At 53.1% G+C, this 14,476-nt stretch overlaps 2 protein-coding genes across 2 annotated transcripts; both read right to left on the reverse strand.

Moving 5' to 3' along the window:
• Window positions 1-18: 18 nt before the first annotated feature.
• LOC116825499 (hemoglobin subunit alpha-A) lies at window positions 19-917 on the reverse strand. Its single transcript, XM_032781570.2, has 3 exons — window positions 823-917; window positions 540-744; window positions 19-239 (listed from the first exon to the last, which is right to left on the reverse strand). Exons 1-3 carry the CDS (start codon window positions 915-917, stop codon window positions 111-113), a joined length of 429 nt encoding a protein of 142 aa, XP_032637461.1. The 3' UTR covers window positions 19-110.
• Window positions 918-7,220: 6,303 nt separating this feature from the next.
• LOC142045717 (hemoglobin subunit alpha-D) lies at window positions 7,221-8,458 on the reverse strand. The gene is made up of 3 exons (XM_032781572.2): window positions 8,080-8,458; window positions 7,661-7,865; window positions 7,221-7,418 (listed from the first exon to the last, which is right to left on the reverse strand). Exons 1-3 carry the CDS (start codon window positions 8,169-8,171, stop codon window positions 7,290-7,292), a joined length of 426 nt encoding a protein of 141 aa, XP_032637463.1. The 5' UTR covers window positions 8,172-8,458; the 3' UTR covers window positions 7,221-7,289.
• Window positions 8,459-14,476: the final 6,018 nt, after the last annotated feature.

Raw genomic sequence — 14,476 nt, forward strand, 5'->3', positions numbered from 1 at the left:
AGAGCAGGACAGCACACGTGGAGCGCTAGGCAGCGGGTTTTATTTCAGATCATTGGGCTGCTTGGCTGCGCACAGGGGCTGGCGGAGGCCAGCCTGGCCGAGGCCGCCGCCTAACGGTACTTGGAGGTCAGCGCGGTGGCCACAGCGCTCAGGAACTTGTCCAGGGACACGTGGACCTCGGGGGTGAGGATGGTGGGGTGGTGGCGGCCCACGACCACCACGAAGCACAGGTTCAGCAGCTGGAAGACAAGGCGCGCGAGTGAGAAAAGCTGGGAACCGGCTGCGCGGGAGGGGCCACTCAGCTGCTGCCCGAACCGGCCTCAGCTAGCCCGGCACCGTCCTCCCGGCCCAGTTCAGTCATTGGGCGCCCCCATAACCCAGCGGTCCGCCCCGGGGCGGGGGCACAGGGTCAGCAAGGGCTGCGGGCGCCGCACAGGAGGGAGGTTGGGAAGCGCCCCGGGGCATGGGGGAGCAGCGGGCTCGGGGAGGGAGGAGCAGCGGGCTCGGACCCGGGGGGAGCATTTCTGCCGGTCACTCACTTTGAAGTTGACGGGATCCACGCGCAGGGTCTGGGCGTGCAGGTCGCTCAGTTTGCTGAGAGCCCCGGGGATGTCATCGATGTGGTTCACGGCTTCCCCCAGGGCGCTCAGCACCTTCCTGCCGTGGGCCCGGACCTGGGCGGAGTCGTGGTGCAGGTCGAAGTGGGGGAAGTAGGTCTTGGTGGAGGGGTAGACGATGAACAGCCTGCAAAGAACAAGGCGGGTTAAGGGGGGGCCTGGCCGGGCGCAGGCGGGGCGCGGGGCAAGGCGCAACGGCTGTTACCTCTCCAGGGTCTCGGAGCCATATTCCTCCAGGTGGCTGCCCACCTTGCTCCACACGGTCTTCACGTTGGCCTTGTCACCCGCGGTCAGCACCATGGTTCCGGCTCCGCAGCACCAATCCCTCCAGGGTACCCACCTGCAGCCCAGGCCACCCTTATATCTCGTCCCCGCGGCCCGCCCCGCCTCTCCCATTGGTTGGCACCGGGCCTGCCAGGGGCCTGCTGAGCTGCGCTGCCTACAGGATGCCCAGCAGGAGGCAGTGGGCCCCCGGGCACTTCACAGCCCCCTGCGCAAGAAAGAGGGGGCCTGTCCCCTGGGGGCGCACCGGGGAGAGCAAAGCGCAGGGGCAGGCGCATGTCCCTCATGCTGGAGCCACCACTAGCCCCTGGGCTCTGAAAGCCCCAGGAGCTGAGCGATTCCGCGGGGAGGCGCCAGACTCGGCAGCGCTGTCCCCGGCCTGCTGCCGAGTGGGCTAAGGGGAGAGCTGTCCAGAGTGCTGGGCTCCTCCGCCTTGGCCGGCACCTATGGTGGGCATCCTGGGGTGCCCATGGAGCCCGTTGTGGGGCTCTGCCCGTAGAGGCAGCATGAGGCGGCGGCTCTGCTTGGGTGGCCCCGGACGCCTCCTTGAACTACAGACAAAACGAGAGAAACAGGTCTCAGCCGCGAGTATCTTAGCCCGCTCCCTGAATCCTCCGCCGCCTTTTCCCTGCCAGTGTCTGCTGCGCCCGGCGGAGATCACGGGCTGGGGAGGGGTGGCTCACGCTGCTAAGGAGAAAGTATAAAAAATAGCATTAGCGCTACTCAGAGGGTAGTTCCCCCACAAAGTGCTCCCCATACTGCCCCCTCCTATACATTTACCCCGGAAACGCACTACCCCACCTGGCCCCTTCACACACACTGGCTCCTGCTAAGAAAACAAGAATGGGCATACTGGATCCAGTGGTCCATCTATGCCAGTATTTTGTCTTCTGATAGTGGCCAGTGCCAGAAGGAGTGACTAGAGCAGGACAATTATTGAGTGATCCATCCTCTGTCCTCTCCACTCCTGGCCTCTGGCAGTTAGAGGTTTAGGGACACCCAGAGCAAGAGGTTGCATCCATGGGCATCTTGGCTAATAGGGGTTGATGGACCTGTCCTCCATGGAATTCTCTAATTATTTTTTCAATCCAGTTATTGTCTCGGCCTTCACAACATCCCCAGCAAAGAATTCCACAGTTTGATTGTTTCTCATGTGAAGAACTAATTCCCTATGTTTGGTTTAAATCTGCTGCCGGTTAATTTCATTGGGTGATCCCTGTTTTATGTGTTATGTGAAGGGGTAAATCACACTTCCTTCTTTACCTTCTCCACACCACTCTTGATTTTATGGTGTTCTATCACATCCCCCTTGTCTCCTTTCTAAACTGAAAAGTCCCAGGCTTTTTAATCGCTCCTCATGCGGAAGCTGTTCCATATCCCTCATTTTTGTTGCCCTTCTCTATACTTTTTCAAATTCTAAACTTTTTTTAGATGAAGTGACTAGAACTGCACACAGTATTCAAGATTTATATAGAGGCAATATGATCTTTTCTGTTTTATTATCTATCCCTTTGCTAATGATTCCTAACACTGTTTGCTTTTTTAACTGCTGCTGCACATTGAGCAGTAGCTTTCAGAGAACTATCCACAATGACTCCAAGATCTCTTTCTGCAGTGGTAACAGCTAATGTAGTCCATCATTTTGTATGGCTAGTTGGGATTATGTTTTCCAATGTACGTTCTTTGCGCCTATTAACATCTGCCATTTTGTTCATCTACCCAGTCATCCAATTTTGTGAAATCCCTTCAGGGAGGCTGGAACAATATATATCGTGGGGGTGCTGACAGCCACTGAACCAAACTGTAAACCCTGTGTATGATGAAAACCACTTCATGCAGGGGGGTGCCCCAGCACCTCCAGCCTCTATGGATCCTTTCGTAACTCTTCACAGCTAGCCTTGGACTTAACTATCTTGAGTAGTTTTGTGTCATCTGCAAACTTTGCCACTTCACTGTTTACTCCTTTCCCCAGATAGTGTATGATTCTGTTGAACAGCATTGGTCCCAGTACAGATGCCTGCCCCCACCCTGTGTACCGTGCTCCATTGTGAAAAATGACCATTTATCCCTACCCTTTGTTTCCTATCTTTTAACCAGTTGCTGATCCATGAGAGGACCTTCTCTCTTATTCCACTGTGCCACCCTACACCTCCTCCTCACACACTGCTCTGTCATACAGACTTTCCCCATACACACATCCCCACACTGCCCCTTCATACACACTGCCCCTCCACACACTGTTCCTTCATACATACTCCCCCTCACACACATTGCCCCCAGGCACTGCTGCTTCATACACACCACTCCCCACACGCTCGACCCAGACCCTCCACACACACTGCCAACCCGATGCTGCCCCATCATATATATTTTACACACACACACTGCCCCTTCATATTCACTGCCCCCCACACGCTTCCCCACACTACCTCCTCACACACATTGCCCAGTAACACAGACAGTGCTCCTCATACATTGCTGGTTCATACATACTGCCCTCTAAATGTGCCCCCCCCCACTGCCCCTTCATACAAACTGCCCCATGCACTGCCCCCTCATATACACTACCTCTTCACTCACTTCCCATCCACTCACTGCCCCCTATGCTGCTCCTTCATACACACTGCCCCCACACATACTTCCTGTTCATACACACTGACCCCTCCACACACACACTGCCCTCTCACACACACTGTCCTTTCATACACAATGCCCCCCACACCCTACCCCTCCACACACACACTGCCCCCCCACACTCTACCTCTCCACACACACACTGCCCCCTCACACGCTCTGCCCTTTCGTACACAATGCCTCCCCCACACTCTACCTGTCCACACACACACTGCCCCCTCACACGCTCTGCCCTTTCGCACACACTGCCCCCTCACATGCTCTGCCCTTTGGTACACACTGCCCCCACACCCTACCCCTCCACACACACATTGCTCCCTCACATGCTGCCCTTTCATACACTGCCCCCCACACCCTACCCCTCCACATACACACTGTCCCCTTACACACACTGCCCCCTCACATGCTCTGCCCTTTTGTACACACTGCCCCCATGCCCTACCCCTTCACACACACACTGCCCCCTCACACACTCTGATCTTCCATACACTGCCCATCAAATAGCTCCTCCCCACACACTACTCCCTCGTATGCACTGCTCCACACACTGCTTCCTCATACACACAGCCCCACAAAGAGCACCACACACACAGTGCCACTCCTACACACTGCCACCTCACTGTCCCCTCATATACATGGTCCCCTCACACACACTGCCTCCCACACAGAGTCCCTCCGCACACACTATTCGCTCATAAACACTACCCCTTAACACTATCATTCTTTAAACACTCTGCCCCCCACCGCTGCTCCATACAATGTCCCCCCATACACACTGCCCCCACAGTGCCCTCTACATAATGCCACCTAATACATATTGCCCCCAGACTCTGCCACTTCATACACACTGCCCCTTCAGATACATGTCTCCCCCACACTGTGCTTTCATACACACTTTACACACACACACACACAGCCCTTTCATATACACTGCCCCCCAACACATGTCCCTTCATACACACTCCTCCCGCATGCTGACCCCTCACATACAGTCCCCCACACAGCCCATCCTCATGCACTGCTCCTTCATATATACTGCCCCCATGCACACAGCCCTTTCATACACACTGCCCCCCAACATTCTGCTCTTCTATACACCCTGCCTCTCCACTGCTGCACCACACACTGCCCTCCCATACAGTCCCCTCCTACACAGTGCCCCTCCATGTATTGTCCCCTCAGTCACACTGCCCCCCTACAATGCAGGGTCACACACCACTCCCCCATGCTCACCATATACAAAACCCACAATCACACCTCATCTACACACAAACACACACTTACAAACACTGCCACCCCAAAAACCCTGTCCCCCATTCACACATGCATCCCCTCCCTGTCTCACGTGCTTGCATATATGTTTGGTGATGATAGATAAAGAACACAAAGCATTTCCCTAGGGTTCTGGCTGAGCCAGAGTACCAAAAACTCCCAAACAAAGGGAGAGGCTGGTGTGCAGACAGCACATGCACCTAATGTGGCACGGCTTATTTTAAATGGAGATTTAATGCAGGGCATGGGTGCTAAGTAGAGAGCCTTGGGGCTTTTCGTCTAAAAAATGGAAGCCATCCTTTCTCAGTCCAGCTGTCTTGGTTGGAGCAAAAGCAGAAGCTTCAGAGCAGCCATGGTTTGACCCAGGGTAACCAGTCCTGGTTTGTCCCAGACAATCACCAGTCTGAGAACAGTTTGGCCTGCACAGTGGGTAATATGTCTGAGTCTCTGAATTATGGGACTCAAACTTCCCGTGTGGTGCAGCTCCAGTACGGAAAGTTATATACCACAATTCAGCCCATTCTGCAGATCTAAAGACAAGTGCTAAGTGATAGTAACAATTGAAGATAGGCCCTAATTCTGTCCCTAGAAGATAGTACAGCTCAAGGATCTCAAAGTAAAAAATTCAGCCTCCCCACTGCACACCTTCCTCCCTAGCCAAGTAGGTGAGGCATATTAGTTTTATTTTGAAGATGAAGAAGCAAGAGGCAGAGAGAGATTAGAGAGTCAATCCTGCAGCTCCTGATGTCTATGAGAGTGTGGCTAGAGACTCCAAAGTGTCCAGGACTGGGCCCTTAGTGACTTGCCCCAGGTTGCAGAGACAGTCAGAGTTAGAAGCTCTGTCTCCTGGCCCCCCAGGCCCTGCTTTCACCACAAAGCATGTTCCCGCTCTCACCTTAGCATGCCCACCAGCTGTTTACATGTTCCGGCTGATAAAAGCACACCCTGCAGCATGGGGTGCTCCCACACTCTGACATGGCACTGGTGTTCCAGAGTCACCTCCTCTGTATTTTTCTTGTTGATTCTGCCAGTCTGTTTTGGAGTAGAGAAGCCCAAGCCCATGTGTACTTAATCTACCCTCTGCTACTATTGTCCTCCCATTCCTAGGAGTGGCCCTACATCTCCCAGGAGAGTTTAGTTCATCTTCTTGACCCCCTTTAGTATTGCAATAAGGACATTGTGCAGCCTCACCTTCTCCTTATATCCCCCTCTAGATCATTACTATGAGTCTAACCCTGGTCCACTGGGGCCCAAAGTTCTGGTGGGTGACAGGAGCTGGCAGCCCGGGCCAGGTCCCCCCATCAGACCCAGCAGTCAGTAGAAAAAGCTGTTTCCAAGAACCCTTGAAAGTGATGGATTACAAAAACTTTGTAACCTTTGTTACAAAAACAGGCCAATTCACCTTGAAAATGTTATCTCCATGTGCTAAACAATTGGTTCCACTTGTTTTTAGCTGGGACACTCTGAGTCCCTTTCCCAGCCTAGAAGAAGAGCTCTTGGTAAGCTCAAAAATGTCTCTCTCACCAGCAGAAGTTGGGCCAATAAAAGATATTACCAGACGTCCCCCACCTTGTGTCTCTAAAAACATTGGCAACGTTTTTATTGATAAAAACATATGCGTTAAGAAGTAAAGATTTTATTTTCTGCCCAAAGCTGCATTGGTTTTTTTCTTGTTTGGTTTCCTTGACTCACACTCACAGCCAATTTTCTAGAGAAAGGCCCCTGTATTGCAAGTCACCCGTCCAGCTCAAAGAGGGGTCATTTTGCCATAGCTGCCTCACACTTTTCGCACATTCTTTTAGTTTTGCATCAAATGTGTTTGGAGGGAAATGTATGTTTTCCTGTCCCTCAGTAAAGAACTCACAGTTATTGCTCTTTGGAAAGGTGACACCACCCTCTGGAAGCAGAAAACAACAAAATAAAATAATCCCCACAGTCCCACAGTATTGGGGATTGTTTGCTGGGCCAAGTGGGCATGTTTTCTCCTGGGCTGTAACCCCAGCTCGACTTATCTTTCCTGTGCCACTGTATTATTTCTCATAGACCTCTACTCTGAGGTTAGGGAGTGATTTTCTTATGACAATGGGAAGAGTTACTAACCCCCAGTGGCCGCAGCCAGGGCACTTAGGACAGGTGTTAGTTAAACCCTTGGCCAGCAGTGCTGGGAGCCATTGTATCAAACTGTAAATCCTGTATAGGATGGAAACCACTTCAGACGGGGGGTGGGGGGTGCAGGAGCACCCCTAGTTCCAGCGCCTGTGCCCCTGACAGGTCTCACTGAGGAGTTTATCAGAGCTGGCAGTTTCACAGAATGCAGACCCCAGTGACTTACAGGCAGGGGCAGAGCTGAGTACCACCCCGGCACACACACACCACACCTCCCCTCCTCCCCCCAATGAGACGCGGAGACAGAGCTGCGGGGTTGGCATCTTTATTGGGTCAGAGCACAGCAGGGCGTGTGGCTAACCCGCTAGAGCCAGCTGCTCACCGGTACTTCTCGGCCAGCACCGCCGAGACGGCGGCCAGGAACTTGTCATAGGCAACTTGCACCTGCGGGGTGTACTCGCGGCCCAAGTGCGCGCCCAGCACCACCTGGAAGCAGTGGGACAGCAGCTGCAAAGCAAAGCGCACTGGGTCAGCGGCAGCCAGCCCTCGGCCCCAGGGAGCCCCGAACCGGCAGCCCCTTGGACAGCCCGCACCCCCGGAGAGAGGGGGCCCTGATCCCGCACCCCCCTGGGAGAGAAGGGAAAGTGGGGCGGGCTGATCCCGCACCCCTCCCCGGGGAGGGAAGGGAAAGCGGGACGGGCTGATCCCGCACCCCCCGAGAACTCTCCCCGGCCCTAGCCTGCACTTGCCTTGAAGTTGACCGGGTCCACGCGCAAGTTGTAGGCGTGCAGGTTGCTGAGCTCGGAGAGCGTCGCGCTGAGGTCGTCGATGTGCCTCACGGCGTCCCCCAGGGCGCCCACCACCTTCTTGCCGTGGTGGCGGATCTGTTCCGAGCCATGGTGCAGGTCGAAGTGGGGGAAGTAGGTCTTGGTGGAGGGGTAGACGGTGAACATCCTGCGGGGGAGGGAGGTCAGAGACAGTGAATCCCAAAGTCCCCCACCCCGGGGGCCATGGGAGCCGCGCGCCGGCCGGCAGGGACACCCCGCGCCCTCCTGCCCAGGTGCCCCCAGCAGCTCGGTCCAGCAGCGCAGCTGGGTCATTTCCAAGTCGTGCCTGCGCTGGTTTCCTCCCTGCACCCTGCGTCCGGGCCGCCTGCCCCGGGCCCTACCTCTCCAGGGCCTCGGCCCCAAAGTCCTCCTGGTGCTCCAGCACCGTCTCCCACACATGTTGGATCAGCTGCTTGTCGTCCTCAGTCAGCATGGCGGCGGCCAGGGGTCTGCGCTGGGCTGGCTGTCTGGGTCCGCTCGCCGCTGCCGCCCTCTTTATAGCTGAGGCAGCCGCCCTCCCCCTGGCTCCGGCTGGGCCGGCCCTGATCTTATCCGGGGCGAGGGGCTTCAGGCGGGGCGGGCGTTACGGGACTGGGCAGCTATCGCCTTCCCAATGGGACCAGCCCGAGACACGGAGCACAGCCCGGCCTCCACTCCTGGGACCCCGGAGCAGGCGAGCACCTCCCGTGCCACTATGCCTGGCAGGACAGCAAGGCAGCGGGTCTGGGAGCAGCCCCACAGGCACCAAGCTTGATCCGACACAAAAAACCCGAAGCACCCACCGCCCCCTCCCCAACCGCCAGGTCCCCTGCTCCCCCGGCTAGCGCAAGGCCCCGTTCTGCAGCGCTACCAAGGGAACAACAGGGGGCTTTAAAAATCACCAAACTGTAACATTAAAGGAAATGTTCCAAGGGGCACCCTCCTGAGCCTTTCCTATGGTGGTGAGCCAACTCCCCCAGCTCTGACTGGACTGCATGTGGGGCAGAACACTCCCTTCGCTGCCCTGGAACATTACAGAAGCTTTTTTGCCCCAGAGGGTAGCACACAAGGGTCTCTTAGCACCCCCCAGGGGGCCCTCTTAAACCAGGAAGGATTCCAAAGCACTAGGGTGAGCTGGCTGTAAATGAGGAGAATTTGGCCCATCTCATGCACCTTTGTTTTTCTTCAGTTCGCTTGGGTAGTTCCATCCTGCTGGGAGATTTACTGCACTTGAACTTCTCCAACTGCCCTGTATCTGCTTATTGAGAACTTTCAATCTCTCATAGATTCCTAGACTGTAAGGCCACTAGGGACCATTTGATCATCAAGCCCAGTGCTGTTCTGTTACATAAGCATCTTTGGAAAAAGAAAAAAAACCCATAGACTTCTAAGGAAAGACTCAGTGCAAAAAATGAATGTAACACTGTCAACTGCCTCTCTCTACCCCCTTCACACTTAAGGAGTCCACAGGATGTATGTCAAATTCAGTCTGTGTAGGAAGCAACATTTCAGGATTTTTAATTGTGTTTGCTGGGTTGGGGCTACAAAGTTAGGTCTCTCAGTTTACAGGGGTTCTGCCAGGGATGACCAAGAGAGGTGTGCACAAAGATCAAGGGGAAATGGCCTTTTCATAGCAAGTAACTGTTAGTAAATTTACAGCAGATTTTGGAATCACTTTATGAGGAATACAAGTTGAAGGGCACTATCAAGAACATTACCATTTCTGCCCTTTATTTGGCTATTTGCCTATGCAATTACAGTAATTAAATATGCAAATTACAAATATACAATTTGTGTGTACAACAGTCTGTGTAAGCTATCAGGAATTCTGGTCTCTAAAGTGTATTTGTTATGCTTCAGAGTCAACAGACCACTGAGATGGCTCAAAACTCTCAAAGCTGTTGTCTCCAACACTGGTTCACATTTGTAATGTTATTTCATTACTATAAGGGCTATTAATTGTCTTTCAGTGAAAAATTTTATTCTGCAGAATCTGAAGCTGAAGATGTTGTGATGGCCAAAAGTATAAATGGGTTCAAAAAAAGAGCTAGATAAGTTCATGGAGGAGAGGTCCATCAATGGCTATTAGGCAAGATGCTCAGGGATGCAGCCCCATGCTTTCAGAGTGGAGAGAGGTAAATAGTGGTGTCCCCTGGGGTCTGTACTGGGACCAGTGCTGTTCAACATATTCATAAATGATCTGGAAAAAGGGGTAAACAGTGAGGTGACAAAATCTGAAGATGATACAAAACAACTCAAGATAGTTAAGTCCAAAGCAGACTGTGAAGCGTTACAAAGGGACCTCACAAAACTGGGTGTCTGGGCAACAAAATGGCAGATGAAATTCAATGTTGATAAATGCAAAATAATGTACATTGGAAAACAGAATCCCAGCTATAGATAAAAAATGATGGGGTCTAAATTAGCTATTAGCACTCTAGAAAGAGATCTTGGAGTTTGTAGATAGTCCTCTGAAAACATCCACTCAATGTGCAGCAGCAGTCAAAAAAGCTACCAGAATGTTGGGAATCAATAGGAAAGGGAAAGTTAAGAAGACAGAAAATAACAGTGCCTCTATATAAATGCATGGTACGCCCACAGCGTGAATACTGTGTGCAGATGTGGTCGCCCGATTTCATAAAAGATATATTGGAATTAGAAAAGGTTCAAAAAAGGGCAACAAAAATGCTTAGGGGTATGGAACAGCTTCTGTATGAGGAGAGATTAATAAAACTGGGACATTTCAGCTTAGAAAAGAGATGACTAACAGAGGATATGATAGAGGTCTATAAAATTGTGACTGGTGTGGAAAAAGTAAATAAGGAAATGTTATTTACTCCTCATAACACAAGTACTGGGGTCACCAACTGAAATTAATAGGCAGCAGATTTAAAACAAAGAAAAGGAAATACTTAACACAAGGCACAGTCAACCTGTGGAACTCTTTGCCAGAGGATGTTTGTGAAGGCTGAGACTATAACAGGGATCAAAAAAGAACTAGATAAGTTTAGGTCCATCAGTGGCTATAAACCAGCATGGCCAGGGATGGTGTCCCTATCCTTTGTTTGCCAGAATCTGGGAATGGGTGACAGGGGATGGTTCACTTGATGATTATCTGTTCTGTTAATTCCCTCTGAAGCACCTGGCATTGGCCACTGCTTGAAGACAGGATACTGGGCTTGATGGACCTTTGGTCTGACCCAGTAGAGCTGTTCTTATGTTCTTATGCTCTGGGCATCTTATAACCTCTGATTACCAGCAGCTGAGAAGGGAAGAGAGGGCAGGATCACTCCATAATTGCCCTGTTCTGTACAATCCCTTTGAAGCTCTGGTTCAGGTTATTGTTGGAGAAAATAATGGGCAAGAGTGACTATGGTCTGACCTGGTCTGGCAGCTCTTATGTTCATATATCATGGGATCCACCAGGTCAGGTCAGGAGTTTGTCAAGCCAAGTCCAGAGGAACCACAAGCCAAAAAATCAGCCTTCTTGTTTGTAGGGCTCTGTGATGGGTCTTGTGTGTACAAACCCCACACTGGTAGTGACAGGGCTAAGAGTCCAATTAGCCTATTCTGACATCTCCAGGCAATAGAAGGAATTAAGGATTAGACCCGTCTGGGAAGAAACAGATTGAATGATTGCTGTAAAGGAAGGGCCAATAGGGGAGAACTGAGAGAGAAGAGCTGCAGCAGGGATTGTATATCCTGGGTCTGGCCCTGAAGGGAGAAGGGAGAAGGAGTGAAGGTGTTCTAGGAGGCTGTGAAGCCACTGAAAGAGACACCCTTCAGCAGCAGAGTGATGAGAAGCGAAGCTGGACCCCTAGGAAGAGAGGATCACAGGACCTGAGTCTGAGGAATCACCTGCAGAGGGCCATGGTAGGAAGCAGGTCAAGGAAGCAGCAAGGGGTCAGAAGAGATTTCAACCACTTCCTACAGGGACTCTGAAACCCAGAAGAATGAGTGACCCTTGTTCCCCTGCCAAACCCAGCAAACCTTGAAAGAGTGTGCCATATCTGAGGGATTGTTGACCTTAGCTCCAGGTCTGAGGATCATAAAAGGGAAACTGAGTCAGAGTGCTACAATGCTGCATCCTAATGTGAGGTGTTGCTGAGGCGCTGAGCATGCACTGTTTCAGGCCTGATGCAATTGGGATTCTTTTTATTGATTTTAATGAGAACTGGATTGGGTCCTAGTGGCTTTTTACTTACATCTACCTCTAGGGGTGATAGTTCTTTGCATATCATGACAAAATATAGACCTTCATCTCTGACCTCTTCTATTTCCAGATTACTCTGAAACTGGCACTAGTACAACAGACAGCATTGTCACTGGACACTCCACTACTCAGGGGAGTCCACACAACTCAACATTTTCTCAGGGTGTCACAATTAAAATCACAACAGTGCCCATATCTTGCTGAAATCCTTCCCTGTGCCCTAAAGCCTTGGAATGTTGTATTGATTGTCTGTATTGGGGAAGTCAGCATGTTGCCCATGGAGCTGGAAAGGAACATGGGGAAAGGGGCTGGATATGGATACGATGGCTTTCACCTCTATGTCTCAGGTTCTGCTCCAGCCTAGGTCAGGAGCAGGGGTGGCAAGTTTGTAGAAACTTTGGTGGTGCCCAGAACCTGACCCCCTGAAAACTCTTCCCCCCCCAAACTCTCCCCCCACCACCTGCCTAAGGCTCTGGGAGGGATCTTTGGTGGGGGAAAGAGATCTGGGGTGCAGGCCCTGGGATGGAGCTGGGGATTAGGGTGCAGGAGGGGTGCTGGCTCTGGGAGGGAGTTTGGGTGCAGAAGGAGTGAGAGGTTGAGCTCTGGGATGGAGTTTAGGTTCAGGCTCTGGGCTGGGGCAGGGGGTGGGGGTGAGGGGTTGTGACAAAGTGAGACTATTCTTAATGTTTCCTCTGAATACTGTAGGGGCACCTCAGTTTCCCCTATGCATTTCTTAAGTCTCTAGGTGGTGGGATAAGGGGGTGTAATTGTTGCATAGCAAAGGGCCAGTGTGCATAAATGGCTGACATTCTGTCTCCTGGCAACTAATGGCCTGGGCCCTTCTCCCCTGCAAGGTGATAGCTAAAGGTGTTGGAGAACAAAGGAATCAGGTGATCTCCTGACCCAGGAAAGTGACAAAGCCCAGAGGAGGAGGGGCTGGAGAGGAGGGAAGTGTAGACATGGATGTCTGGCTCACTGCCCCCCAAAATGGACCTGGCTGAGGGGTCCTGTTCTCTGTACCTACAAGTTCTGTTTTGACCTGTTCCTGTCATCTAATAAACCTGGCTGTCTAACAGTCATGTCTGACTGAAAAGTGGGGGTGCAGGACCTTCTGACTCCACCAGGGCATACTTGCTGTGGGAAGCACATGGAGAGGCAGAGGATGCTGAATGCTCCAAGATCAGACCTAGGAAGGTGAAGCTGTGTGAGCTTCTTGCCCTGAAGACAGTCTGCTCACAGAGAGAAAACTTCACCGGAGTCCTGACTGTCTTTGTAATGACTCGTTCCAGAGCATTGCCTGGGGACTCCGTGACAGGGGTGCAGACTCTGGGATGGAGTTTGTGTGTAGGTTCTGGGCTGGGGCAAGGGTGGGGGTGCAGTAGGGGGTGAGGGGTGCAGGCTCTGGGAGGGAGTTTCAGGATGGAAGGGGGTGAGGGGTTTGGGGTGTGGGAGGGGGCGCAGGGCTAGGGCAGAGGGTTGAGGTGTGGGGTGAGGGCTGTGGATCTGGGGATGAGGGGTTCATGATGCAGGGGGTGCTCAGGACTGGGGCAGAGGGTTAGGGTGCAGGAGGATAAGGGCTCTGGCTCGAGATGAGAGGTTTGGGGCATTGGAGAGGCTCAGGGCTAGGGCAGAGGGCTGGGGTACAGGGGTGAGTATTCTGGCTGGGGGTGCAGGCTCTGGGGTGTGGCAGGGCTGGGGATGAGTTTGGGGTGCAGGAAGGCTGCCCTGGGGCTGGGGCCAGAGAGGACTCCCCCTGCTGGCAGCAGTGAGTTCTAGGGGAGGGGCCCCCCGCACCCCCTGGCAGCACACTTACCCCACATCACTGTCACTGCACGTGCTCCTAGGGCCCCGTTCAGGTCCAGGAAGCCTCCTCGCCTCCCCTATGGTGGGTACTGGGGGGCCGGGGGGCTTACATCACATGTGCATCTCCTCCCCTGCTGCTGCCCCTCACTGAGGTGGGGGGATGGAGCTGCCCCTTGCCCAGAATGGGGCAGGAGCAGTGACTGCGGGCAGGGGGGTCCTTGTGCTGGTGGAGTGTCACACGGAAAAGGGAAGGGTCTGAGGCAGAAGGGCAGGGTAAGGGCAGCTTGCCCTGCAACTCTGACGCAGCAGTTGATGCCGGGAGTCAGCACAGCGGAGTCATTGTGGAGCTGCAGGCTCTGGGGGCCCGAGATGCATGGGGGCAGCAGGCAGGGCCAGGGGATACTTGGGGGAGGCGAGTGGGGGCAGCAGGCAGGGCCAGGGGAGAGACCTGGCCCCAAAAATTGGTGGAGCTGGGCCCCCAGGCCCTGAATATTGCTGGATCCCGGGCACCATGAGCCCATACAACTCACACCGCCCCTGGTCAGGAGTCTGGCTAGGCATCCTGAGAATGGGAATGTAATACAGAACCTTTCACCTCTGAGTCACCACTGACAAAGTCACTAACCTCTGGCAGCTGTTTGGTGACCTGTGTACAGTGAATTAGGACTGGACATAATGGGAACTGTTGCTGGCAATCTGAGACTGAATCATGGAGATTGAATGAGAGTGGCCCATCTAGACCA

The sequence above is a fragment of the Chelonoidis abingdonii genome, chromosome 9 (assembly GCF_003597395.2).
Source record: "Chelonoidis abingdonii isolate Lonesome George chromosome 9, CheloAbing_2.0, whole genome shotgun sequence".
Taxonomy (NCBI): domain Eukaryota; kingdom Metazoa; phylum Chordata; order Testudines; family Testudinidae; genus Chelonoidis; species Chelonoidis abingdonii.